The sequence below is a fragment of the Nipponia nippon genome, unplaced genomic scaffold, assembly GCF_047370975.1.
Source record: "Nipponia nippon isolate SJK-2023a ecotype South Korea unplaced genomic scaffold, ASM4737097v1 scaffold_13, whole genome shotgun sequence".
NCBI lineage: Eukaryota > Metazoa > Chordata > Aves > Pelecaniformes > Threskiornithidae > Nipponia > Nipponia nippon.
The window spans coordinates 16,284,551-16,311,467 of NW_028262324.1; the positions used below are offsets into that span (position 1 = coordinate 16,284,551).

Below are 26,917 nucleotides of genomic sequence, written 5' to 3' on the forward strand. Positions count from 1 at the left end.
GCCTGGCCGGGGAGAGGGGCTGGGGGAGCACCGGCAGCATCGCCTGGCTCCCCCAGCCCCTCCGCGCCGGGGCTTTGTGCCACGTCTCCCTGGCACCAGTGTTTCTCAGACTGAGGTTTTTCTGCTGTCTCTGTACTGGTGCAATGGGGAAATCCCTCGATCTGCAGAATAAACTGCATCAGGGAGGTGCTGGTCTCTGCTGGGTCCCTGCCGCGGGGAGCTGCATCCCGGAGCCATGTGGCCGGATTCAAGCCCACTTCCTTGCCCGCGGCCAGCGCAGAGGACCTGCCTCCTGCTCCAGCCAGGCCTCGGCAGGCTCCAGCCTCACCAGCTGAAACATCTCGGGGCAGGGAGAGCCTCCGTCCGGGGCCTCCTTTGGCCGCCCTTGGTGGAAGTCCCTATTCCTCGCCCAGCATCGTCCCCTGTGATGGCAGAAGACTCCAGCCCCCCTGCACCTCCTGGCTCCTGCCTGGCTTTGGAAAAGCCTCCAGGAAGGGCTGAGCTCTGCTGAGGTGCAGGTTTCAAGCCCCTGAGCACCGTGGGAGCCGCAGCCTGGCAGGGAGCCCGGCGCTCGGTGGCTCCTGGTGCCCCGGGAAGGGGCAGGGAGGCAGGAGCCGAGCAGTGTGGCACCGGCTGCAGAGCGGCACAGCCGGGAAGGGACGTGCTTGGCTGCAGCGAGCAGCGAGTGACCCCAGGCACCCGGGGAGGCAATGCTGGAGCTGCGTGGGCTCTGCCGGTTGTTTTTAGGCTGTGCTGCCAGCGAGCAGCCGGGAGGCCGCGGGGCAGCCTGCTCGGCGGCCCCGGGCCCGGCGCCAGGGAGGATCAGCGGTGCCCTCTCCCCCCGGGTCGGGTCGGGAGTTTCCGCTCGCTGTGCGGCTCAAGCATGGGGAGCTGCTGGCCACGGCCGGCGCGGTGCAGCTGGAGAGGGGGTCACCGGTGCGAAGGGGACGCTGGGATGGGGCAGCGCCCTGTCCCCATGGGAAAACAGTCTCTCCACAGGTGCAAACCCCAGCCAAGGCTTCTCCCTCCAGGCTCTGTCCCCAGGACCAGGGAAGCCTGCTCGGACTTTCCTCCTTGTTGCTCCATGCCTCCCCGAACTGTTGGTGGCCGCGGTGTTGCTGCTCTCCCCTTGCTGCTGCTCTGGCTCCGGCTGCTCTGCCGGGGCCCTGCCCTGGGGCTCCGCGCACCCCAGTTCCTGGCACTGCTGGACGCGGCGCTGGGGGCTGCACGCCAGGGCCGGGGGCTCCTCGCTGCTGCCGGTTGCTCCCGCAGCTGCAGCCGGTGTTTCCCTGTGCGGGGAGGCCACGGGATGGAAAGTTGGCAGCCAGCAGAGAGGGGAGTGGAAAGAATGAGCTCAAACCCAGAAAAATGCGGCCGCGCTGGAGGGCGGGAGGAGAGGCCAAGGGGGGCCACGGCGAGGTGCTGGGAAACGAAGGAAGGAAGGAAGGAAGGAGGAGGCGCTGGCGGGGGGCCGGGGGCTGCCCTGGGGCCATCGTCCCCAGTGCCATCTCCCCCAGTCCCACCTGCTCCCCGGTGCCATCCCACCGGTGCCATCGGTCCCAGCATGCGCCGCTCTGCCCGCCGCCTCCCTGGGACGCAGGACCCCGCGCGCCAGCCCCGCTCGAAGGGGCTGCGGAGACACGGCTGGTTTTTGCTCGAGGTCCTCAGTCCACGGACCAGGACATCCCACGCACTGTGGCAAAACCCGCTCCCACCCGGCAGACGGCACCGCACGGAGCCCCGGGCGCCGCTGCAGAGCCAGATCCTGGCCCCGGGGCAACGCTGGTGGGTGCCACGGCCGGACCTGGGCACGCGGAGATGGTCGGCGGTCCGACCGCTGCCCCCTCCTCCTCCAGCCCCCTCGCCCGTCTCCCACGCGTTCCCGGTCCCCTCGTCTGCTGCCAGCCCCGAGGGCACAGCGCCTGCAGCCCATGGAGCCGGAGCAGCCGCCCCGGCGCGCGGGGCTTCGTCTTCTCGTGGAGAAGGGGCTGGTTTGGGTTCTGGTTTAACCGAAAGGCAAGGAGTGGCTCAGCCCCCACCGGCCTTCGCTCGGGACGATGCTCCTGCCCCGGTTAACCCAGGTTTGGTGCAAAAAGAGCTGACTCGGACGCCTTGGCTCCCTGTCTTGCCGTGACGGCGCCTGGGGCCCCGCTGCCGCCACCTGCCCGCCGCGGCAGCGTCGGTACGGGGGGCTCGCGCGTTCCGGCTTCTTGGGGGCACGGAGGAAAGCAAGTGGAGCTGCTGCCCTGGCTCCTCGGGCAGAAACCAAAGCCAGGGGAGAAGCTTCGGGGGTTCCTGGGGAGGCAGCCCCCGTCCGAGGGGCCTTTGTGGGGGGTCGGTAGCTGTGCCGGGCCGTGCCGGGCCGGACCATGGCAGGCAGCAGGGCGGGAAGCAGCGGGGTGCATGTGGGCACGCTGCCTGCTGCTGCCTGCTGCTGCCCTCGGTGCCTGTCCTTCTCCTTTGTGGGAGAATCGGTGGCAGGGAGAGGGCAGCGTCCCGGGCAGGCGGCCAGCCCCGCGGAGGGGCTCCCGGGGGGCCTCTCCATCTGCCCTCCGCCTGAGACACCAAGCTATGAATCACCCCCGCTCCTGAAATAGATCCCTTTTTGTTGTTTGTTTTTTTTTTTTTTTAAAAAAAAAAAGAGGAAAACATTTTAAAAAATGAAAAACTTGCTTTTTAGTCCCTGCTGCGCTCCCTTCCCCTGCCCACGCTCAGATCTGACCCGGGGCAGCACCATTTAACCGCCCAGTCTTTATCTTCGCCGGTGTCTTCGCTTCGCAGCCGGCCCCGGCGAGGGGACGCGCGGGAGGAGGATGGTGGCCCAGCGGGGGTCCAGCGGCCGGGGAGGGGAAGGAATATTTGGGAGGAAAGCGCACATTTCGGCCAGTTTCCCAGCAGAGCCCTGGCCCCGGTCCAGCGGCGGGGAGAGTTCGCCGCCGCTGGCGAGGTGCCGGTGCGGAGGGGGGGCTCGGTGGCGCACGAGGGGTCCTCGGGGAGGGCAGAGCCGGGGGCCGGGTGGAGGAGAGGCCTGGGAGCCCCCGGCCCAGGGCCTTCGGGCTGGCGGGCGCTGAAGCCGCCGCCGTCCCGCCCGTGGCCGGGGGCCGCCGGGAGCCGGGCCCCCCCCGCCCGCAGGAGCCCCCCCGCTCTCCCGCCTGCCACTGGCGTCCGCAGCCCCGCTGCCCACGCCTAGCACGGCCGGGATAAACGGCCGTGAAGCGGGATACTCCCGGGCCGAGGCGGCGCGGCGGCCTCAGCAGAAGCAGGCCGGGGCGGGCCATAAGCGGGACCAGCGGCGCTGCTCCCTCCCGGCGGCCCGGGGCTGCCCTCAGGGCTCCCGGTCCGCCCCGGGGAGGAGCCTCGGGGGCTCCCAGCTGCCGGGGGAAGGCGGCGCGGAGGCCGGACCGGACCGGGGCGGGGGGGGGGGGGGGGGGGGGAACCGGGCCCGGGCCGGGACCGGCCCCGGCTGCCGGTCTCCTAGCAACGCGGCGCGGGCTTGGCGGGGAGGGGGCGTGGCTAACGCCGGCGGCGTCGCCGCGTGACGCACTTCCGGTCGGTAAGAGGACGTGTCCCTGGGCGCGCGCGGGCCGGAAGCGGACCGCGGTGGGAGCAGCCGCCATGGAGGAGGCCGCGGCGCACAACGGCAGCGCCGCCGGGGCCGGGAGCGGGGCCGGGAGCGGGGCCCCCGCGGCCGCCCGCCCGCCCGCCACCCCCGAGGGCATGGCGCTGGCCTACGGCAGCCTCGTCCTCATGGCGCTGCTGCCCATCTTCTTCGGGGCGCTGCGCTCCGTCAGCTGCGCCAAGAGCAAGGTACCGCCGCGGCTCCGGGGCAGCCCGGCCTCCCCCCGCCCCCCCGCCCCTGCCCCGGGACGGCCGCCCCCTCCAGGCCTCCCGCGGCCGGCAGCGGGGGCTGCCCCTCGCCCCTCCCGCGAGACCCAGGCCTCGTCCCCCCGGGTGCCCCGGCAGCGGCATGGCCCCGCCGCCCCGCGTTGCCCGGCCCCGCCACGGAAGGGCGGAGAGCCCCGCGCCCCGGTGGAGGCAGCGGAGAGACCTGGCTTCCCCGGGGGTCTTCTCCAGCCCCGTCCCCGCTGTCCCGATAAATTCCAGGCCCGCAGCATCGTGGCCCCCACCAGAGAGGCTGTGTCGGGGGGACTCGGGGTGGCTTTGCCTCTCCGCCCCGCAGCACCGGGGCTGCTCCCCGGGGGGCTGCCGCGCTCCCCTGCCCGCGCTCCCCTGCCCGCGCTCCCCTGCCCGCGCTCCCCTGCCCGCGCTCCCCTGCCCGCCTTGGCTCCTGAAGCTCAGGGGAAGGGACTGTTTTACGCAGTCTGAGTTATTACTGTTTTTTGAAGCCCCTTGTCCGCCCTTAAGTCTTACATCAGGGGTTTCAGCTGCTTGTAGTGGCAGCCCAGGCAGCCGAGGTCTGCGAGCAGGGCCTGGCCGTGGTTCTGGGGGGGATTTCTCTTCGCTCACGCCACAGGGAGCCAGCGGCTCTTTGGGCACTCGCTTCTGCGCCGCCGAGCTCTGCGGGGCAGCTGCCGTGCCCGGGATAAGCTGCTGTTCCTTCGCAGGGTTGCTTTGCGTAAGGGCTTCCGCTAGCATGCAGTCTGTCCGGCGCTGGCCGCAGGTGTTTGTCTGCACGAGATTAGATGTCTGGGCAGGCAGCAGGCAGGGCAGCAGGCAGCTCTCTGCCTCTCCTCTGAAGGTCTCTCGTGGGAAATGGCTTGGAAAGGGGCTGATTCAGCTGGTGCAAAGATGCCTGAGAAGGCGAAAGGGGTTTATAAATCTGGGGCTCTTGAGTGCAAGGAGTGTCCCCAGAGCGAGGTGAGGGATAAAAAGGTGATTGGAGAGCAGCGTAATTCCGAGGGCGATTGACATATGGTGCGCACAGATGGGGAGGCTGACGGGGCCGGCCGGGCGTGAGCGGCGAGGGAGCTCGGCTTCCCTCTGGGCAGGGGGAGAAAGAAACAACGCCAGCGCAGTGGGCAGCATTTTTTTTCCCTTCTCCAAGAGGGAAAAAAGCAGTAAATTGTGGCAGCCCTTGGAAGGACGAGTGCAAGGTTTGTTTTTTCCATCTCAGGCTCTGCCTGTGACACAGCCCCACCTCCGGGAATGACGAGGGGCCAGCGGGTGCCCTGCCCCTCTCGAAGCCGCCACGGAGCCCCACTCGTTGCGTCTGTTCACCTCCTGCTCAGGTAGGATGCCAGAGCGTGGCCTGATCCGCTCCTGTCCTCTCCTTCCCTCCCCAGAACTCCTCAGAGATGCCGGAGACCATTACCAGCCGAGATGCTGCTCGTTTTCCCATTGTTGCCAGTTGCACCCTTCTGGGGCTCTACCTCTTCTTTAAAGTAAGTGAGCAACGGCGGCAGGGGCTGGAGCCGGTACCTGCCGTCCTCCCCGCCTGGTCAGGAGCTCCCGAAGCAGGACTGATGCGATTTTTGGCTTACCCTAGCTGGGAGCCCTTAGTATTGGGACAGAAAGCGTGTAAAGCTGCAGGGCTCGAGCTCTTCCGTGTCGCCACGCAGGAGGACGTCAGTTCTCACCTGAATTGGAACAGCTTGGGGGAAATCAGAGCCTCTTTGTGCACGGGGTAGTTCTGGAGAGCTGCCGAGGGGTGAGTTCACCCCCTGAACTCCACCTGCCTCTGTGGGCTGACCTGAGGGTGCGCGGTCTGAAACCAGAGGGTGCCAGGGACTGCTGATGTGCAAATGCTGCTGTCTCTGTGTTGTGCTCCGTGCTGCACTTCCAGAGCCGTCTCAGCTGCAGGCCTGGGGGATCGCTAGCTCATGGGTGAACCCCTCTGTGTTCAGGTGAAGTCTTTTAGACGTGCAGAGCCGACAAGCAGAGTAAGATGACCATTCCTGAGTCACAGATAGGTCCCAGCAGCAGGTGCTTTCGGCTGTGTGGAGAAGGGGTCTTGGCTTAGAGCAGCTTTGGCTGCCCACGCACGTCTGGTGTGCGGCTGAGCTCCTGACGAGCCACGGGGCCACAAGCGCAGAGCGGTCCTGTCGGCACAGCAGCTTCCAGCCCTGCTGTCCTGGGCTGCCTGCGAGGCAGAAGGGTGCTCCTGGCTGCCCAGCTGAGACTTAATGTGCAAAATTGGGAATATTTCAATTTACAGCCCCTTCTCCACCCATCGCAGTTACACGCAGCAGCCGACTGACACTGTGGGCTCCTACCCTAGGTCGAGCGGCCGCATGGGCCTGAGCACCGGCCTGTGCTGCGGCTGCACCGGGAAGGCAAGTGCATGCCACAGCCTGTGCAGCCACAGGGGTCAGCTCTGCAGCAGCCGACAGGATCAGGCCTCCCTAGCAGCACGCCCTGCTGTCCCGGCGGTGAGGTTTGGCCTGTGCGCTCACCGGGGCTGCAGCTCCCCTTGCAGGTCACCGGTAGTAAAGCTCAGCATCTGCAGAGCCTCTCCTGATGGTGGGGCATGGAGCGGCCACCAGACCCTGCCACCGGGCCCCTCTGGCTGCTGAAGGGACCCCCTGCAGCCCACCCCTTCCCTGTGGCCCACATCTTGGGGTGCTTCTCCACCTCCTCAGCTGCCTTTTCTGCCTCTTGCTCCTGGCTGGGACAGAGACGCCAGGAAAAGAAGTCCTGAATGCGCAGCGTGGCCCCGCTGCAGTCGCTGTGTGATCGGTAGCTCTTCCTTTTAGTATCTGCAACCTGCCGTGAGCTCTCGTATTCCAGCATCCCCCTTCCAGGGAGCACGGAGGACCCCAGGGTCCCCCTGCGCTGGGCCGTACGGGTGTGATTCGGCGGTAAGGCAGCGTGTGCGTTGGAGCACAGGAGTTCTAATAATACCCCAGTTAATTAGGGCAGGACGCGCTCGACCTGCTGCATTATTGAGGCGGGGGTGCTGCTGCTCCCCTCTGCCGGGGCAGCCCCCGGGAGCGGCGCGGTGCCTCGCTCCCTGCTCCGGCTCGCTCTGCAGGGACGCGCGGGGGAAGCTCTGTCCTCCTTTCTGCAGTGCAGGAGGTTTTTTTTTTGACCCGAGCGCTTTGTAGATGCGCGGCAACTCGCAGACCCATTGTGCTTGTTCTGCGAGCACGTGGCTATTCCCAACATATTTCACATCAGCAGTGCAAGAATTTGGGTTATTCCGGCTATTCTTCTCGTCTCCCCGGAGCACTGACACAGCAGCTGCCAATCGCAACGTGAAGCGCTCAGCTGTGGATGGGGAGGACGCTGCGGTAACTGACCCCTCTCTGGATTTGTCTTGCAGATATTCTCTCAAGAGTACATCAATCTTCTGCTTTCCATGTATTTCTTTGTGCTGGGGATCCTAGCCCTGTCCCACACCATCAGGTACAGCAGAGGGAAGGGTGCGACCGGGGCGGGGGTGCCCGAGGCTGCCCGCTCTGCGAGGCAGCGGGGCGTCAAGGTTATTGGGGGATTTCTGGGGCACCATTGCCATGCTGAGAGCCAAGTCCCAGCTCGCAGGGTGTTTTCCCTCAGCGGTGTGAAGGGCTCTCTGGGGAGGCAGGCCCAGAGCGTGCTGTGAACCCTTCCTCACGAGGCAGCCAAGAGCAGAACCAAAGTCTTGGGGTCCCGGCGGTCTGGTACCCCATGCAGCATCACTGGGAGAGCCTGTGAGGTGGGGGTGGCCGCTGTCGTAGGAGCCGCTGGGGGCTGGCACAGTCCTCGCTGCCCTGTGGAGGGGAGAGCTCCTCGGCACCCGTCTTCCTCTTGTTGGGACGGCTGAAACAGGCAGCTGGAGCTCACAGTAACGGCCCCAGCCTCTCGTGGCGATGCTCGGCACGAGGTGTTGAAAGCTCAGGCTGTTTCAGTAACTGAAAAAGTAAAACTGATTTCCTGTTTCCTGAGCTCTAGGGCGCTGGGGACCAGATGCTTTCCCTAGACTGGCACTGTGGCAAGGGCTTCGCCCCCGCTCCCGGCTCTGCAGGAGGGCCGTTCGGTGGTGGCACAGCCGGTTCTGGGTGACCAGACCCGTACAGTGCCAGGGGGCTGCTGGGGGCCACAGGGAACCCGCTGGGGTCTGGGGTGGGTCCTGACTTCTTGCGGGTGATGCTCTGTGCCTGTTGGCATAGAGCATTTTGGGGGCTGTCACACAGGGGCAGATCAGACCTCTGGGGAGAACAAGGTCCCGTGTCTGGGGCTCGGTGACGGAAGCCGGGGCTCCTGCCAGTCCCTGATGTGGGGAAACCCAGCGTTTCCCTGTCTCCGGAGGGGGTGTGGGCCGACATCCGTGCTGCGACGCCGTCACGCAGAGGTGCTGGGCAGCGCGTCCTGCGGGGTGTCTGTCGAACTGCCCCTCTCTGCGCCTCTCGTTTCAGCCCCACGATGAACAGATTCTTCCCTGCAAATTTCCCCAACAAACAGTACCAGCTCCTCTTCACCCAGGGCTCTGGGGAGAGCAAGGAGGGTATGTCGGCTCGCCGGTCTCTCTGGGGGCCTGAATGTTTTCTGCCTTTACCATTCTGTTTCTTGCTCACTTGGTGTTTTGACTTTCAGCCCACTGAAACAACCTTCTCAAAGACTTGCAAGAGGCAAGTCTGTGCTTCCGTAGCCAGCGTGAGCCCCGTGTGTCCCTGCAGAGCTGGGGCTGCCGCGTGCATCTTCTTGCACCGCTGGCGCTCTCCCTCCGTGCTGCCTCTGGCTGGCAACGAAACCCCAGAAACAGATCCCAGAGCGCTACAGGAATGGAGCTCTGGCTGCTGTGAAATGCACTGCCTTTATTTAAGCTCCTTGGGTAGCACAGTATTGACTTTTTTGTGCTGTCTTAACTGATCTGATCGAAATCTCTGCACTGGTAGAAGATGCTTTGATACGTATCCTGCCCTTACTGGTACGGGAATACTTCTAGTGATACCACCAGGAATGAACTGGTGCGGGAAGAGGGAGAAGATTTACCTCTCCCCGCCTTAGACAGTGCCTGAGTCCAATTTCCTTATTGACAGAAGGATCACAGATGCTGTCCATGTGGCAGAGTCTGGCTGAAGGAGAAGGTCCGGGCTTGCCGGGGCCAGCTGCTCGCTCGCATGCAGTTTGCACGTGTTTGCCCTGGGCATGGCCGTTTCTGTGGGTACAGTCCCCTCGTTTGGGATGTGAGCGCTGTGGTCTGTGTCGCTCCCCAGCTGTAAAGTCACTCATCTCTGCCCTGCGCAGCAAGGGGAGCTGCCCGGGCTGCCCAAAATCTGACTTCTCTGTTTTATTGCAGAAATAGTGAATTATGAATTTGACACCAAGGATCTCGTATGCCTGGCCCTGAGCAGTGTTGTGGGGGTCTGGTACCTGCTGAGAAAGGTAAGCGAGCCGCAGCCCTGTTGCGGGGAGGCCAGGGACCAGGCTGGATCGGACCCGGGCCCCTTTCCACGCAAGGCCTCTGCAGGCTGAGGCCGTGGCTCGGCACGTGCAGAGGGACCCAAATCTCCTCCTCCTGTCGTTCTCAGCACTGGATTGCCAACAATCTCTTTGGGCTGGCGTTCTCCCTCAACGGGGTGGAGCTGCTGCACTTGAACAACGTCAGCACTGGCTGCATCTTGCTTGGGGGCCTCTTCATCTACGACGTCTTCTGGGTAAACGGGAGCGTTCCCCGGGGTGGACGCAAGTTGCAGCTGTTGGCGGAAGGCATGTGCGTGGCGTTATGCCTCTTTGGAGGCAGCACGCTGGCTGGACACGCGTTTGCAGTCAGGATTTCCACTTTCTCAGCCCAGAGGGGTGTGGTGGGGATGATGACAGGATCAGAGAGTGGCAGAACATGGCTCAGCAAATGCATTTTCTTCTAATCGCTGGCTTAGAGAGCCCAGGGCTGGCAGGGATCTCATCGGGGCTGTTGTGGGGTACCCGGGTGTGCGGCATATCCAGTTCTGGTGACCAGTATTCCCAACTGAGGTCTTGCCATGCCTGATAGAGCTGCTGGGTGGGCTGGAGGACGAGGCTGCTCTGGGGTATGCTGATCCTGCTTGTATGGGCTGTGCCTCAGCTCTGGCATCTGGTGGCTTCGTTAGCGTCCTTCTGCCCTCTTGCACAGAGGACCAGATACCAGAATGCCTCCAGTCTCTTTCCCTCAGCCAGTGCAGTGCCCTAACATCTTCATTTTGAGGTTTTCCTCATCTCTGCAATGGGCCTGGACCCCTTTTTCTCCTCATAGTGTCCGTATTCCCCAGTCCTTCCTACTGCCTCCACCCTCTGAATTACTGGGTTTCCAAATGGCTGAGGGCCTTGTGTACCTTGAGGTCTGTCCAGCAGCTCTGCAGCTGCCTGAGGAACCCTTCCCTATTTAAGCCTGGCTACTGTGTGCTATTCTGTGCTTGGCCGGTGTGCCCCTGTTTCATAGGCTCGTTAACAGTCTCAGCTCTGTGGTTCGTTAGCCTGTGTGCCACTTCCTCCGCTGCTCTCAGCTGGAGAGGATCCAGCCTCCTGGCTCAGCCCACCCGGTACCTCGCGCCCTGCTCAGGGTGCGCGTGTCTTCCCGGTGCTTCAGAGACAGCGAGAGTGCAGCCGTCGCTGGTCTCCGCTTGCCGGCTGTCTCCTGCCTCGGCTTCCCCGGCAGCTCGGTGTATTGCCGGAGCCTCGCGGAAGGGCCGTCCTGAAGTGGGGACACTCCTACTGTGCCCCTCTGCAGGGACTGGTTGCTTGGATCTTAGCGTGGGTTTAATCACAGTGAGATCCAAGGAGGGTTTCAAGGAGGAGGGAGAACGGCTGAGTGGATCAATGATCTGGCCTCCTGTGTAGGCTTGGGGTGAATTTGCATGTGATGCTTTTCCCCGGTCCCAGCGTGGAGTCCTGTCACTCCGTGGCGATGCCCAGAGCTTGCTGCACCTTATGGGAGTTACCTGATGCCCAGTCCTTGCTTTAAGGTTTCTCTTTAATCCCTAGTTCTAGGATCTTGCTTCCCCGGTGCTAATCAGCACCTGGTTTATGTGCCTGCTGCTGGTATAGCCAGGACGGGAGGCTTGGAGATAAAAAGGAACAGAAATAAGGCTGTTTGACCTATGTGTTTACAGTCCCTCTCCCAAACGATGCCGGTATTTAAAGCTGATAGTGCAGTACAAATAAATGACCTCAGAGCAAAGCGCAGCTGATCTGACAATTGCTCCAGTCCCCACTGGAAGCTCACGGCCAGCGGCCTGGCGCTGATTGGGACCCTCACTGGGAGCTCCTGCCCTCAGATAACAGCCCGTGGTTGGGCTTCCCAGTGAGCTGACTAATTTGAGCTGAACGGACGCGCAGGGGTAGGTGCTGGGGAAGGCCGCGCGGCGGGCAGCACCGCAGCTCTGCGATGTCAGCGGTCTCCCTGGCACTGCTCTGAAAGCAGGACGGCTGTGATGTGCTCACCCCTCGAGCGCTGTCCTGTGCTTCTCCCCTGGGTGCTGGGCTCACTTGCAGGACTCGTGGTTCGGCAGCTCTTTGGCTATTTTCTGCCACTGAGGCCACTCCGGGCCCTGAGGTGAGGCTGTAGCTGAGCACGCGCATGTCCCGGTGCAGCCGTGGTCACCCCAGACTCCTCTGTTTGCCCCTAGGTCTTTGGCACCAACGTGATGGTGACAGTTGCCAAATCATTCGAGGCCCCAATAAAACGTGAGTAGATCTTCCCCGTGGGCTGGAGGAGGGGCTGTCTGTTCTGCGGCCGCTGCCCCGTGCACCCTCTGCCTTCCGGAGGTGGCTCAGAAGGTGGGATCCGTGCAGGAGGGTTTCCCGCTAGTGACCCCGTAAACTGCTGCGTGGTGCCACCGAGCTGCAGGGAGCCGGGCCGGGTCTCTGGAGAGGGATGGTTTGCAGAGCCCTGAGCTGGCTGGGTTGGTCTGCACCCCCAGAGCGGGCAATTTCACCTGCTTATAAAAAAAAAAAAAAATAAAAAAATCAAAACCTCCAGAAAACCAGCAGGAGGGGTGAATTTCTGCTGTTGTGGAGCACGCGGTGGTTTGGGTCCTGGGAGCTGGGGCTGAAACCTGCACATGGGGCTGGCCCCAGACCCCTCCGTGTCCCGTCCCAGGAAGGAGAAGGGGGGAGCTGGAGGAGAAGAGGGGCCCGAGGGCAGGAGCAGGGGTCTTGCCCTGCCCCGGTCCCTTTTCACCAGGCACAGCGGTGCTGAGGTCTGCTCAGCACAGACAATTCCCCCTCACTGTTCCTCTCTCTACTCCTCGCAGTGGTTTTCCCTCAGGACCTGCTGGAGAAGGGGCTGGAGGCCGACAACTTTGCCATGCTGGGTCTGGGAGACATCGTCATTCCAGGTGAGGACAGAAGAGGGGGTACGTGACCGGGATCGCCTGTCCGAAGGGGCTGTGGGGGGCTGAGTGGGTGCCTGCCTCTGCCTTTGGTGGTGCCGGAGCCCTGCGGGCCTCCTGCCGGGGCTGGGGGTCTCCCACCAGGTCCAGGTGCCGTCCCGGTGCCTTGTGCCGCGAGAGGGCACTGTCAGCCCAGGCACGGCACCCGGAGCCGCTGCGGGTCCTGCCCTGCCTCCCTCAGCCTTCCCTGCCACCTCCGTCCCCTCACTGTCCCCTTCTCCCTGCAGGGATCTTCATTGCCTTGCTGCTGCGGTTTGACATCAGGTGAGCGGGCGGCAGGGAAGGCTCTCTGGCAGGTTGGATCTTGCAGCATATTTGCGCTGCTCTCGTAGAGGAAAAAGGGGAGGGGGAAGCCAGGAGCGCAGTCGTGCGCTCCCCTCCGGGGCTTGGCGTGGGGACCCGGGAGAGTGGCTGGGACGGGGGGGTGCGAGGGGAGGCTCTTGGAAGAGCAGACGTGAGCAGGGCTGGCTTTGTGGGTAAGTCCTGAGTGCCGGGGGTGAGCTGTTTGAGCTCACGGGCGTTGCTGTACACGTGGCAGGGCGGGCAGGGCAGGCAGCACAGGGGAAGGGGCCAGGGCAGCAGCACGTAACGGTCCCCCAGAGCCTCAGCGGCTCCCTGGCACCGAGGAGGAGAGGGCAGTGCTGCGGCAGCAAGGGGAAGCGGTGATGGCATGGGAAAGAGCCGGGGGTGCTGACACCTGGGAAGTGCTTGCATGGACGCAAATTGGTGCCCGGCAGTGCTGGCTGCCTCTGGGTTGCCGCTGACATTTGGGGAAGCAGCTCCTTCCCACGCAGGGAGGCTGCGCCTACCGCCGGGGTGTAGCTTTCAGCCGTTGCTCCACGCCGAAAGTCTCCGGCTGGGGAGATGCCAGGCATGGGCCGCTTCGTGTGACTGCGGTGGTGTGGTCCTGCTCCCGCTGCTGTTGCAGATCCTTTGGTCTCTGCCAGCTCTTCCAGGTGTTTCCACCCACGTCCTGCCTGCACCTGCTGGGAATCCCAGTTCCCGCAGCCTGCCCTGCAATAAAACAGCACGTGCTGAGAGCGGGGTGCCAGGGGCCGGCCGTGCCTCCCCCGAGAAGGTGGGACCCTCTCCCTGGGTCCCAGCACCGATTCCTCCCCTCCCAGCAGCCATCCAGCAGCAGGATCGCGTGCCTCCTTCCCTTCCCCAGCCCCTCGCCTGGGTGTCACCCCGTCCGGTCCCTGCACCGCTCCCACGGGACCGGGGGCTGTGCTGGCAGCAGTATCTGCGCTGGCCCGAGAGCACAGGCCGGGCACAGCTCCCCGCGCTGGGTGGGAGATGGCTGAGAAGGCTGGGCCAGCTCCGTTTCAGCCACTGGCACCCCAGACCTGAGGTCACTGGGCTCTGCTCCCTTTCCCTACAGCTTGAAGAAGAACACGCACACGTATTTCTACACCAGCTTTGTGGCCTACATCTTCGGGCTGGGCCTGACCATATTCATCATGCACATCTTCAAGCACGCCCAGGTGAGCTGCACCGTGCTGCTTCCCGCAGATGCACGTCCCAAGCGGGACACGCCAGCTTGGCCACGAGGCTCCTGCATCGTGCCAGGAAAAAGCAGATGCATTCCTTCTCTTGGCTTTGCTTTTCCAGTGCCTGCCTGTACCTTTCCCTGCCCAAAGCTTGTGTGCCTGGCTGGAGCAGAGATCTCTTTGGGGCAAAGCTGGTTCGGGCACCTGCATTTCCAACAAAAGCACCTCAGCTGGGCTGCCCTGTGGTTTTGTGGCTCTTTGCAACCAAGCTGCCCCTGAAGACCCACCTGCCGTGGTGCGGAGGGGCCCTGGGAGCCCACGCGCCGTGGGTGCTGTCTCTGGTCTGCCCAGGGGCCCTTGGTGTGCTCGTGGCCCGCTGGGACCTCACGGCGAGGGTTTTGCACTGCTGCAGCTGTAACCTGGCTCTTGAAGCCACTTTCTGGGGCGTTAACCCTCAGCGCAGCGCTGTGATGGACACCGTGAGTGCAGAGGGGACAGGGCCAGCTCGCCTCGCGCTCCTCCCGAGGGGTGATTTGTGGTTTGGTTTAACAGTTGTTTTTCTTCCCGACAGCCTGCTCTTCTGTACCTGGTCCCCGCCTGCATCGGATTCCCGCTTCTTGTGGCCTTGGCAAAGGGAGAAGTAACTGAAATGTTCAGGTGAGCGTCAGCTGGGGACGGAGCTGTTTCGCCCGCGGCGCTGGAGTGCACGAAGCGTGCAGATGTTCCTGCGCCTGGGCACAGCTGGAGGGACGGGTTCATCTGGGCACGCTCTGGGTTGTGCGTGTGCACGTGCGTGGGTGGAGGGAGCGGGTCTGTGTTCGTACACGCTGGCCCTGGCTCCAGCCACCTCCTCGTAGCTGGGTGGGAGCTTTGGTGCGGTACCAACAGGCAGGCAGCATCTGGTCCTGCTTTATGCCCCGGTGACAAACTCTTCCCGCGTGCTGGCAGGCAGGGGAGGGTGGGACCGCACACCTGGTGCCGAGATACTTGGTCATTGTGTCCCAGGGCCCGTGGGTGGGGAGGAACGGAGCTGGATCTGGCTGCGAGGGCTGGTTTGAGCACATCCCAGCCTCCCCGCTTGGGCAAAGTATCCTGGTTTGCAGCAGTCTCCCTGCCCAGGGGACTGTAGGTGCAGAGGAAGGGGGCTGTGCTGTGCCGTTGTGTTCCGGCCCTGCTCTCAGCCTGCCACGCTCCAGGCATTTGCCTGTTCGCTGTCAGCAGGCAGCTTTGGTCTCCTGCCCGGACTGTCCCCTCCGAGCCGCACGGAGCTGTTCTCCACCGTGCTTGTCTGGTTGTGCTCAAGGCTCGGTGGTGCCCAGTGCAGTTGCTGGTTTGAGGACGGCTGAAGCAGAGGAGGGAAGGGAACACCCATCCCGAAGCAGGGCCGTGCACCCCGCAGCCTCCCTGCTCCGGGGGTGCCCCTGCCCATGGGAGCCTGCCCAAGCCCCACGCCTGCTCAGTGGGAAACCAGCACCCGACTGGGGCACAGCGGGGAGCCGGCTGCCCTCGCCTCCTTCCCCTCCCCTGGGAGACGCAGGTATGCGTGTTCCCACCGGGCTGTCAGCCGGGCCGGCTCCCCAGCCCTGCCGGCTCCCCAGCCCTGCCGCACCTGCCCGTCCTTTGATGTTTGCTTCTGACGATCGCTGCTGCAGGCGCTGAGTGTCCTGGGATCGTCCTTCCTGTGCACCTGGGATCCGGCAGCCGCTCTCCCCGCTGCCATGACTCACCAGCTGACAGCAGCATCGCCTCCCGCGCCAGGAAACCGGGGAGAGACGAGCTGCGAGTCCGGCCTACCTGGCAGCGAGGCACCCGGGGAGCCTGGCAGCTGGGCACGGGGGGCTAGTGCCCCACAGAGCATTAGCCCAAGCTGCTCCAGCAGCAAAACGCTGCCCGCTGCTGTTTGCCGAGCGCTGCCAGGGCAAGTGCAGGAGGCTGCGGGGTTGCAACCGTGACAGGCCCTGGGGTCGGACCCCCCTGAAGTCGCTCTAGTTGCAGGCAGGGGAAGTGGGATGCGGCGGGACTCGTGCCTGGAGGGCAGCGGCTCCCACCGCAGGAATCCCACCAGGTGCAGCTCCCCTGCGCAGCTTTGGTGCGTCCTGCTCCTCCCCATGCTGACGGCAGCCCGGAGCTGGCAGCTCCCCGGTGGTCTCTGGCGGCCAGCTGCCTGCACGCAGTGAGCTGCCTGCACATGGGAGAGGGCAGCGAGGGTCTGATGCAGCGGCGAGTACAGGCAGTGCTGCAGGCAGGGTGGGAGCGACCAGATCTGTGCTGCAGGCCCGGGGAAGGGCGGCGATGGAGCAGAGGTGGGCGATGCCGGGATCAGTTTTGCGGTTCCCAGCCTTGCCGAGCCTCCCTAGGCAGGCAGTAACCTTCGCTCTGCCTCTATCAGCTGTCGGCAGCGGGAAGCCCATCCTGCCGCTCACATCAGCTGCAGATGTGCTGGCCTCGAGCGGCAGGAAAGGGTCTGCCGCGTCGGTCTGCTGCCTGCACAGCCCCTGGGCCGCTCTGCCGCTGCCTTCCCAGTGCCCAGCCTTGCTCTCCCGTGGGCTCCGGCCGCTTGGCTCTACGCGTGCCAGCGGGAGCTGCCTTCTCGCTGGGTCCCAGCCCTCGCTCTTCCATGCTGCAGCCCTGCCCCGGGGCCCGCAGGAAAGGGGAGCACGGGCAGGAGGCTGCCAGCACGGCCCCAGGACCCCCCCAGCCTGGGCTAGCGGGTGCTGGCAGCCGGAGGGGACAGCGGGCTGCCTGCGCAGGGGGGTGGGTTTGCAGCAGTCTCGCTCCAAAACTCTTCTGCTTTTTCTCTCTCTCCTCCCCTCTCCTTTCTGTCCTCGTCTTCCCCCTGTCCCCTCCTGCTTCCTCTCTCTCCTGCAGCTATGAATCCTCTGCTGAAATCTTGCCACACACACCAAGACTTACCCACTTCCCCACCGTGTCCGGCTCGCCGGCCAGCCTTGCTGATTCCATGCAGCAGAAACTGTCCTGTCCCCGCCGACGCCGGCAGCAAAGCCCTAGTGCCATGTAGCAATCGCACGCGGTGCCCTTTCTGTCTGTCGTTCTGGCCAGGTAGGGGCTGGTCCCGGCTCCCCCCTTCTCCCGGGCAGAGGCGGTAGCTGTCGCCTCGCTGCTGCGGGCCGGCTTCTCTCCCCGTCTTTGAGGGGAGACTGTGAAGGGGGAGAGGATTTGGCATCTCTGCCCTCGTGCGTCCTGCTGGAAGGCAGCGCTCCCAGGTTTCCTTTGCCAGGGCCCCGGGGACGGTGCCGGCGGGGTTTGCAGCCAGAGGAGCGCGTCCCTGGGGGAGTCACCGCTGTCGGTCTTGCTGCAGGTCCCCCCCCTCACCGGCCTTGCTGGCACCAGCGCTCGGCGCGGCAGCGTGGGGGGAAGCGTGGTGCGATCCAGGATATCCGAGGGTGCTTGCGGGTGCTGACAGGCGGATGGACCCGCGGGCATGGAGCTGGCCTGAGGGCTTGGCGGGGGAAGCCCCAGCCCCTGGCTGGGTGCACCCCATCCCTGGAGGTGTCCAGGGATGTCGCAGCGCTTGTCTCCCCGCCTGGGCTCTGCCCCGTTGGGTTTCCTACGCTGGGGCGCTGATGGCTGGAGCCCACTCCGTTCTCGGCACGGCCTGGCCGCTGCAGCGGGGCAGGCCCTGCGCCTGCACCCCCGGGCTGGGCTGTCACTGCCTGGCACAGGTCTCTGTCCCCAGAGAAGGTCTGGCCCCACTCACTCCTCCCTCTTGTCCCTCTTGTCCCCAGCTACGAGGAGAGCTCTACCCCCAAGGAGGTGCCGGGGGCCTCCAAGGAAGAGACAACAGAAGCCGCCAAGAAGGAGAAGTGACCTTGCCCGCGGGCGGTGCCCGGTGCTGCTGGGCTGGGGCCCTTCCAGACCCTCTGCAAGTGACAGACAACGAACCAATTGTGCAAGAGCATCGTGTTGTGTGTGTGGGAGCAGCCACCCAGGTGGGGTATCGATGTACGCCGCATAGCCACCCCCCGCCGGCCCCCGGGGCCGCACCGCCTCCCCCCCGCCTCTCTATCTCCTAGGGGGGTACAGGGCGGGCGGGGGGCAAACTACAGGCCGGTTTTTAAATTTTGTATTGTGCATTTGCTTTCTCTCATATTAAACCATGTCGAAGGAAGGAGTGCTGGTCTGGCAGTGCCGGGGCTGTGCCGGCAGCCCTTGCCTTGGCCGCTGCTCCGGTTGTAGCCCCTGCTCAGCCGCCGGGCCGGCACCGGGATCAGCGTCCCGGCTCTCCGGCAGCCTTGTTCTCCCTGTGGGGCCCGTGGCCGTTGTCTGGCTGTTTCCAAGTGACCGTCCCCTTCCCCCTCCTGCTCCTCCGGTGCTCGGTCTTCCCTCGGCCGGCCTCAGCCTGCAACACCCAGATTTAGGGCCACGGCTGCTGACCCCCAGCCTGTCCCAGGTGGGTTTGAGCTGGGGTCTGGCCCTGGATCGGGGTGTGGGAATGCGGCGGGATGGGGACGTGCTCTGCCTCGGCTGCTGGGGCGCTCAGCGAGCTGGGGCTGAGCCCCCGCGGCCTGGGGGAACGGGCACGGGGGGAAAAGAGCTGGGTGACCCCAAACCCAGCCCCAGAGCGGGGTGCAGAGAGCGCGGGCTGTCCCCCTTCCTTGCCGGGGGCCAGGCGCCAGCCCGCACCCCCTGGGGCTGGGATGGGCAGCGGGGCTGGGGCCGGTGCAGGCAGCAGGGTTGGGGTGGCTGCAGGCAGGGGCCGGCTGCCGCATGTCCCGCAGCACCGCGGTGTCCTCCCTGCCCGCCCCCGGGGCAGGCGTGCGGAGGATCCTGCATCCCTCCGGCCATGCCCACTGCCAGAATAAATAGAAAGTGTTTGCCGGCTTGGCAGCCCCTCCACAAAAGCCGTATTGAACCATTATTCCCCACGTCGGCTGCGAGCACTAAAAGTGGCGCCTCGCGTTCTGCCATCTAATGACCCTTCACAGTCTCCTACAGATGTTTTCTATGACTTGCAGCTCCTTTTCCAACAGCCCTGTCCGCAAAAACAAGAGGGGCCACTTTAATTCCAATTAAATACCTCCAGCTAAGCAAACAGTGTGCAGCAGGGCCCGGGCACAGCACTGCCGCCAGGCCCGGCCCACGGAGTCACCGAGTCTAGACTCCAGATGTGATTTCACCAGCCTCCAGTGTCCCCTGGAAAACGATGCTGGCTCTGCCGCGGGGCGCAGCACCCTGCCCCGAGCCGGGGCCTCGCTCGCCGCCGCGGCGTGATGGCGCATGCCCCTGGCGCAGGTCTGGCACCGCGTCCTGCCAGGCGCTGCGTCCTTCCTGGCTTCGGGCGGCGGGAGCCTGATGCCACTCTGGCCTCGCACCCGTCCCCGTGCCGCCTCCGGAGCCCCCCGAGCATGCGGGAACGGGCTGGGGGTTGCATATGGTACCCCAGCCCTGGCATCGCCCTCCTGCTCCCTGCTGCCCCGCGGAGCTGGGCGATGCTCATGCCAGCCGTACGTGCAGCGGGAGCACGGCAGCGAGCCAGGCGCTTTCCCGGGGCTGCGGGGAGCGGAAGGCCTGGGGAGAGGAGAGCGGGGTCGCCCCTCGCCCTGCCCGGCCGATAAGCCGGGGCCGGCCGGGAGGAAGGAAGCACACCAGGCCCTGTAAGGAGCCGCCAGCGGAGCCGGCGCCTCGGCGGCCCCGGGCTCGCTCGCCCGCTGCACCTGGTCCCCGCGGCACCTCCGCTCCCGGCGCTGCCACGGCCGCGTGGCTCCGCTCTGTCTGGGCTGCTGCTGGGCCACCTTCCCCTCGCCGCGGGGTCCCTCCGGCTCGGGGGGGGCTGCGGAAACACGAATGCACCGGCTCCGTCAGGAAACCTTCATCCATAGAGCTGCGCCCAGCCGGAGCAGGGGCCGGAGCCAGCGCCAGCCTGCCCCGCTGCCAGCAGATGCGGGGTTTGGGGTGATCCCCCCACCCATGGCCCCTCGGGGCAGGCGCCCGCTGGTGGGGGAGGCCCTGGGTGCCCTCCCCTCATGCCAAGCTGCTGCCAGGGATTGCAGCGGGGCGGGATGGGCTGAGCTGGGGGTGCACCGGGGGCACCCCTGGGTGCGAGTGCCAGGCAGTGGGATGGTGGTTTCATGGGTGGGGAGTGCTGGTGCCTGCGACGGGGTTGGTCACACCAGGGCCGCTTGTCCCCAAGGCTCTGCAGAGCCTCCCCACCGCGGCCGGGAGTGCGGTTGGTGGGATGGGTGCTGGGTGCTGCGGTCCCCCCGGTGCAGCCCCTGCTGTGCAGGGCCGGGGATGCCCAGCCGCAGCGGATGTGCCGGCGGTGAGAACCGGGGTCCTGCGGGGTGGTGGGTGCCGGCGGTGGCGCCCGGCCGGCGGCCGTGAGCAGGGAGAGGAAGCAGCCGAGAGCAGCCCCAGCCCCAGCCGGCGAGGAGGGGCAGGAAGCTGGAATAAATCCCAGGAAGGGCCGCCTGGCTCCAGCTGGTCTGGGCTGCAGCGGATGGAGCCGGGGACGGGAAGGGAGAAGGCGGGAGGGGAACGCGCAGGGGCTTTCTCAGGCCTCGGCCCCGCTCCAGCTGTGCGGCGGGTGCCGGCGGCCCCGGCTCAGCACCATCCTGCGGGCACGGGGGGCTGGAGGCTCCGCGCAGCCCCAGGGCCCACCCGCGGATGGGGACCCGGAGGGAGCCCAGCCCGCAGCCAGGGCAGGAGCAGCCCGGGTTTGGGGGTCCCATTCACTGGGGGGGCCCCTGCCTGACCCGTGGTGTGACCGGGTGCTGCCGGGGCTTGGGTGCTGGCTGCCCCCCGTCCCCATCAGCACCGCGGCACAGGCGGCCCTCACCGGCCCCTCGCCGGCCTGGCGTGGCCGTGCCCTGTGTGGTCCCGGCGGGGCGGGGGGCGGCCGGGGGGCTTTGATGTGCTTGGCTGCTGGGCAACCCCTGCTCCGCGCGAAGCAGCCGCCCCCCCGGCCGGGCCGAGCCCAGCCAGCGCCATATGGCCGAGGCCGCTGTTACCGCGCTGCGCGCCCCGTTCCCAGAATTGACATGGAAATGAAGCTATCTGTCTTGCCGGACAACACCGGCCGCGCTGGCCGGCATGCCACGCCAGGACCCCGAGCCCAGCTGCGGCCAGGGCAGCGTCCCCGTGCCGCGCTGGCAGCCCTGATCCCAGCACCCAGCCCCAGCCCCGGCACCCCAACACGTCGAGGGCGTCCTGCAGCTGGGGGCATCCCAGGAACCGGGGCCGCCAGCAGCCGGGGCGGCCACACCACGCATGCCGCGACACCCACCACGGCGATGGCAGCAAAGCCCGTCCCGGTCCCCACGCCGCCCGGGGTGGCCGGTGCTCGGGGCCGCGGGCAGGGCACCCGCTGGGGCGCGGGGGCCGGTTTGTCCCGGCCGTGGCGCATTGTTGGCGGCGCAGCTGGCGTCGCTGGGCCGGCCGGCGGCACTGAAAGGCATTCCTGCGCACAATGTCCCCGGCCTCCCCGCCGCGGCCCGGCCACTGCCGCCAGATGGGGGCTAATTAGCAGTTTTGAGAGCCGCGGTGGGAACCGGGCAGCACCAGGCCCTCCGCCGGGCCCTGAATGGAGGGGGCGACCCTGGCGCCGTGCCCACCCTGGGAAACACCGCCGCACCGGGATGGGGGATGCAGGGAGGAGGGACAGAGGGAGGGACGGAGGGACAGAGGGATGCAGCTCCCCCCAGCCAGGCTGGCAGGGTTAAAGTCCATCCGTGCTCTCCAGGATTGCAGCCTCCCCAGAGGAGGAAGAGGAGGGGAGGCCTTCGCCTCCCTGCACGCCTGGGGCGGCTGCGGCGGCTCTGAGCACGGCCGGGTCTGGCCCCAGCCCACCCCCCCAAAGTGCAGGGCACCACGGCCCTCTGCGCCCGCACCGGGGCTGGCCAGGAAGGGCACGAGGTGTCCGGGCTGTCCCCATGGCCGTGCCACCGTGACCTGCTGTCGCAGCAGTGCCACCGCAGCGGGGCAGCCCCGTGCCCTGGCGAGCGGGGGGCAGCCGAGCACGGCGCGAGGTCGGGGTGCCCCAGTCCCGGTCCCGCACAGGCTTTGCCCACGGCGGAGCCCGGCGCAGCTTCGGTGCAGCGAGGCCCCGCGGCAAAACGGGGGCTGCTCTGCACCCAGGCACACACGTCGGTGTGCAAGGCGGGGTGTGCGCATGCGTGCCCCGGTGTGCACACGTGTGTGCATCCGTACGTGCCTTCATCCACACGTGCCTCTGTGTGCACGCACGTGCATGCGTGTACCTATGGGCGCACTCGCACGCGCGTGTGCATCCACGGGTCTGCGTGCCTGCGCGCCCCTTCCCGTGCACGCGTGTTTGTGTGCGCCCATGCATCTGTGTGCGTGCCTCCGCGTGCGCGCACATGCGCTCGCGGCCGTGTGTCCGTGTGTCCGTGTGCCCGTGTGTCCGTACACGCGTGCAGCCCACCCGGGAGCGCGTGCGGCGAGGCCAAAGGCCGCGGCTCTGCCCGCTGCTGCCCTGCGGGGCCGGGGTGCTGCTCGGGGCCCCCCCGGGCTCCCGGCCCCGCCGCTGCCGCCGGGACCCCCCGGGTGCGGGGCGAGGAGCGGCAGCGCTGATCGCCGCCCGGACCGGGAGCCCTGCAGCCCCCTCCCGCGCCCCCCCGCCCCCCCGCGGACCCAAACCCGGGGACCCCCGGCCCCGCCGCCGCCTCCGCGGAGGTTTCAGCCCCGGGACGGGGGGCGAGCGGGGAGGCCCCGGGCGGGGGAGGCCGCCCCGGGGCTGCCCGCGGTGGGGATACCGGTACCCCCGTCTCCCCGCGGGGGTCCCGGTGCCCCCCGCCCCGCCCCCGTCGCCATGGGCACCGCCCGCGAGGCGCCGCGCTGACAGCGCGCGGGGTTTTATGAATGGGTGACGTCACGGCCCTGGCGTCTAACGGTCTGAGCCGCCGGGGAGGCGGGGGGGGCGGCGGGGGGCCCGGGGCGGGCAGCGGGGCTGGGCGCCTGGAGGGGCAGCGGGAGGCCGGGGGGGGCTGCGGGGAGCCCGGCACCGGGAGCCCGCGGGGCGATTGCCCACGTTGATGGCGGGGGAGGGGGCGGGGCGGGCCCCGCACCCCGGTACCCCCCGCACCCCCCGGTGACCCCCGCGCCGCAGCCCGAGCGCCCGCCGCGCCCTCACCGCCGCTGCCCCTTTAAGGCGCTGCCCTTCGGGGGCGCATGAATGGAGTGGGCGGGGCAGTCCCCGCCCCCGCGGCGTCGCCATTGGCCGAGACTCTCCCCGCGGCCCCGCCCTCCAAGCGGCGGCGCTCTATAATTGGCGCGGCGGGGCGCGCGCTCGGCTGTCCGCCCGCAGGGTCCCGCCGCCGCCGGTCGCCCCTCGCCATGAAGGTCACTGCCGCCGCCCCCTCGCCGCTGCCCGCCGGCGCCGGCGGCTCAATGAAGGCGATGCGGCCCGGGGAGGCCGCTCGCTGCGGGCCGGGCCCGGGGGCGTCCCCGGGGGCGGCGGAGCAGGCGGCCGCCGCGCTGCTGTACGACATGAAGGGCTGCTACTCGCGGCTGCGGGCGCTGGTGCCCACCCTGCCGCGGCACCGGCGGGTCTCCAAGGTGGAGCTGCTGCAGCACGTTATCGACTACATCTGGGACCTGCAGCTGGCGCTGCAGCGCGGGCCCCCCCGCCCCGCCTCCGCCGGGGACCCCCCCGAGGTGAGTGCGGACCCCCCGGGCCCCGCGGCACCGGCCCGGGCCCGCCGGGTTCCCCGGGGCTGCTCCGTCCTCCCGCCCCCTTCCATCCCCGGGACCCCCCCGGACCAGCACTGACCGGCTGCTTCGCCCCCCTTTTCCCGCAGGCTCCGTGCATCCCCGCTGCCGACCGGATCCTGTGCCGCTGAGACCGCTCCGGACCCGCGCCGGACTCCGGGCCCCCGGGGGTCCCCCCCCCGGCTCGCCCGCCCCCCGGGCCCCCGGGGGTCCCCCGCGGCCTGGGCAGGGGGAGCTGCCCGGCGGCGGTGGGACGTATCCTTCTCAGATTGCTGAGAGCATTCCCCGTATTGTATATTACAATGATGCTGGAGAATATTGTTCTACAATAGCTGGAGTTTTGTTATTAAACAAGCCCTGATGAGCAGGCACGCCTCTGCCTCCTGCCCCCGCCGCGGTCCCGTGGGACGGGGGGGAGCCCCTCTGGACCAGTACGGGCTGGGTGGGTGTGCTGCGGGGTACTGGGGCTGGGTCCCTGTGGTGGGGCTGGGGAAGGGTGTTCTTCCGTGGGCTGGTCCCAGTTTCCTCCCAGTGTGCTGCTGTGGTGGGCCCAGGTGTGCTGGGGTCTTCGAGTGGCCTGTCCCCTGTCCCGGCACTGTCCCCTGTCCCGGCACTGTCCCCCCCAGGCCCAGCGGCTCCCGTGGGGCCCGTGTCCCACTCCCTCCTCTCCCTCCCCGGGCTCAGGTATGGGGTGTTGGGGCAGGCACATGAGGGAAGATGGTTTGCACCCCAATTTCTGCAGTGGGGAGATGCAGCAGCACTGGGAGGTGTCTCACCTGGGCAGGCACCTTGATGGGATGATGATGGGGGGGGGGGGGGGGACACGGACGGCTGGGAGCCGGCTGCGGGGCTCCGTGCCCGGCGGGGGTGCGTGGGGTCCCGCTCTCCCTGGGCAGCCAGGAGTTTGCAGCGGGGCCCTGCCCTTGCCTCCCTTCCCGGCAGGGCCGCCGGCACCCCGCAGCGTTCCTGTGACTCCCGCAGCATGGGAGCCGGGGCGCGGGCGGCTGCAGGGTGCGAGGTCGTGGGATGGGGATGCTGTGGGGACAGTCCCATCGCGCTGCCCCAGGAGGGAGCGGGTGCAAGCCCTGGGGTGCCACTCGCTGTGGTCCTGTCCCTGCGGTTCCGGCTCGCCCTGGTGCAGCTCCCGTGAGCAGGGCCAAGCCCTGGGGTGCTGTCCCTGGGGTTCCAGCTTGCCCTGGTGCAGCTCCCGTGAGTGGGTGCTGTCCCTGCGGTCCTGTTCCGGCTCGCCCTGGTGCAGCTCCTGTGAGTGGGGCTGAGGCCAGACGTGCTTTTGGGAGAAGGAAATTGCATCAGGGGTTGTGCAAGCCCGCGGGCCGGGGGTGCCCCGGGCAGCGGCGCTGACCTGAGCTGGGCCCTGACTCACCAACGCCTCGGGGGACCCGCTGCCTCCTGCCGCAGCTGGGTGCGGACCTGGCGGGGGCAAATTGGGGGCCCTGGGGGTCTCCTGCTGCCCCAGCCGCCCCCGGGGCAGGCGGCCAGGCCGGGGCTGCCCTGGCAGGGCCCCTCCTGCAGCCGGGGGTCTCTGGGGCTGCCAGGGGTTGACCGGCCCTGGCTGCAGGTGCGTGCACGCATGTGCCTTTGCACGAGTGTTCACATGTGTTTGCGTTCGCAGGCACGGTCACAGCCCCGTGGGTGCACAGCCACGGTCCCCCAGCCCGGCAGCTCCCCTGGCAGGGGGCGAGAGGGGCGGGTGGCTTGGGGAACCTTGTCCTGGCTGGGACGCGGCAGCAGGGGACACCCCGGGGGGCCTGGGCTGCGGGGCCCTGTGGATGAACCCGTCCATCAGTGTCCCCTCTGTCACTGGGCGGGTCCCTTCCATCGCTTCCCCGGGTCCCCTCCGTCACCCCCCCAGGTCGCCTCCATCGTCCCCACCGGTGCCCCCCCCCCGGGACCCCTCCATCGCCGCGGCAGCTGCTGGCCCCGCTGGCTCCTGGTCCCGGAGCGCTGGGTCCCTCTCCCGGTGCCCGCCCGCACTGCACGGCCCGGGCGAGGAGCCCGGAGGGTCCCGGGGCCGAGGGGCTCTGCCGGGACCGGGGGGCTCTGCCGGGGCCGGGGGAGGTGTGGGGGTGCCGGGGCTCATCCCCACGCCACGGGACGGCGGCCGCATCCCTGCCGCGCTCCCCGGTGCCGTCCCTGACCGTTCGCTGCCAGCAGACGTGGAAGCTCCGGCTTGAGCCATGGGGAGAGGGGCTGCGTGCGTGCCAATGTGTCCCCGCTCCCTGCCCAAGCCCCGTGTGCCCCATGGCCGAGCCCTCGCGATGCAGCCCTGGCCATCGTCCCCGCCTCGGGGCACGGGGACGTGGCGTGGCACTGCCACAGGGCTGCCACGGCCGGGGGGCCTGGCACTGCTGGGACAGCCAGGGAGCAGGGGAAGGGGCTGCGTGGAGCTGGCCCAGGCTCGGAGCGGGGCTGGCAGCGCTGAGCCGCCCGCCACATGCCGGGATGCCGAGTGCGGCCACACCAGGATACGCTGGAGAGCCCCAGGGAGGGCCCAGCCCTGCGGGCACCTGCGCCCCAACCGATCCCTCACTGTTTTCATGGGACCTGATTCATCCCGGAAGGGATTAGGGACCGGGGAACCGGGTGACGTTCTGGTCCGACCAGCCCAGCCGCCCCGGGATGGACCTCGGCGTCAGAGCCAGTCCCTGCTGCTCGCTGCCACGTACGGCCCTGGGGACATGGCGGAGCTGGGAGCCATGGCCCCCGCGGTGTGGGGCACCGCGACTGCCTGCCACGGTGAGGCTTGGTGCAGGGCAGGGGCACTCGGGGATAGAGGGGCCGGGGCTGGGCGCGGGGCCGGGGGCCAGGGGCGGCACTGGCCTTTGGGACACTACTGGGGGCCATGGCCATCGCTGCAGCCATGGTTGGTGGCACTGGGGGGCCCGGGCCAGCGGGCAGCTGCTCTCGAGGGGTGCGTAAGGTGCACTGCACAGGGCTGCGGTCCCTCTGGTGGGGTCAGCTGTGGGCCCTACGTCCCCCCATGGTGCTGGGATGGGGCCCCGGCCCCTCCGGAGGGATCCCTGGGACCCTGGTGCTGGGCCCAGGCGGGCAGCTGGACTCCTGGCAGCCATAGCCCATGGCACCGTCCAGCCGGAGGGGCTCACCCTGGCTCGGGGACGGTCCCGCCGCCGGCAGGTTTGGGAGTGCGGACAGCTTCTCCCCTGCGGCCGGGGCTTTTCGGAGGGGATTGCACAGTTCTGCTCTCGCTCTGACTGTCCTGACCTTCCCGTCACACTGCGGCCCTGGGGGCTGTCACTGCGCCCCGGCCGCCCTGACCCCCACTGAGGCTCGGGTGTCCCCACGCAGGGTCCCCAGAGCCCTTCCCAAAGCAGGAACAGCCGCCGCTCCCCGGCGCAAGCGGGCTGAGCCCCATCCCCCGGTGCAGCCCCCCTGCCCCGGGACCCACTCATTGAGTCCCCCTGCTCCTCCATTGCCCTGGGCTGGGCACAGCTGAAGCCCCTTGGGACCCTG

The 26,917-nt window shown here is 67.5% G+C and overlaps 2 protein-coding genes across 3 annotated transcripts; both read left to right on the forward strand.

Annotated features, from left to right (window-relative positions):
• Positions 1–3,559: 3,559 nt before the first annotated feature.
• HM13 (histocompatibility minor 13) lies at positions 3,560–17,867 on the forward strand. Of its 2 annotated transcripts, XM_087749973.1 has the most exons (13): positions 3,560–3,807; positions 5,244–5,342; positions 7,223–7,305; positions 8,295–8,383; positions 9,179–9,264; positions 9,411–9,536; positions 11,484–11,541; positions 12,111–12,194; positions 12,476–12,512; positions 13,630–13,732; positions 14,310–14,395; positions 16,607–16,798; positions 17,485–17,867. In XM_087749973.1, exons 1-12 carry the CDS (start codon positions 3,616–3,618, stop codon positions 16,755–16,757), a joined length of 1,194 nt encoding a protein of 397 aa, XP_087606099.1. In that variant the 5' UTR covers positions 3,560–3,615; the 3' UTR covers positions 16,758–16,798; positions 17,485–17,867. The 2 variants fall into 2 exon arrangements, with proteins under 2 accessions (XP_087606099.1, XP_087606100.1); XM_087749974.1 differs by lacking the exon at positions 16,607–16,798 and having other exon boundaries at positions 3,562–3,807.
• A 4,923-nt stretch (positions 17,868–22,790) lies between these two features.
• Positions 22,791–23,792, forward strand: ID1 (inhibitor of DNA binding 1). The gene is made up of 2 exons (XM_087750177.1): positions 22,791–23,371; positions 23,515–23,792. The coding sequence occupies exons 1-2, from the start codon at positions 22,886–22,888 to the stop codon at positions 23,554–23,556; spliced, it is 528 nt and encodes a 175-aa protein (XP_087606303.1). The 5' UTR covers positions 22,791–22,885; the 3' UTR covers positions 23,557–23,792.
• The last annotated feature ends 3,125 nt before the right edge of the window (positions 23,793–26,917 follow it).

Bases quoted from the DNA above. Each gene is read 5' to 3' on its own strand.
- ID1 (XM_087750177.1), top strand. From the start codon at position 22,886: ATGAATGGAGTGGGCGGGGCAGTCCCCGCCCCCGCGGCGTCGCCATTG. The intron at 23,372-23,514 runs GTGAGTGCGGAC...CTTTTCCCGCAG, and splicing joins CCGCCGGGGACCCCCCCGAG to GCTCCGTGCATCCCCGCTGC.
- HM13 (XM_087749973.1), top strand. From the start codon at position 3,616: ATGGAGGAGGCCGCGGCGCACAACGGCAGCGCCGCCGGGGCCGGGAGC. The intron at 12,195-12,475 runs GTGAGGACAGAA...TTCTCCCTGCAG, and splicing joins GGGAGACATCGTCATTCCAG to GGATCTTCATTGCCTTGCTG. The intron at 14,396-16,606 runs GTGAGCGTCAGC...TCTCTCCTGCAG, and splicing joins GAAGTAACTGAAATGTTCAG to CTATGAATCCTCTGCTGAAA.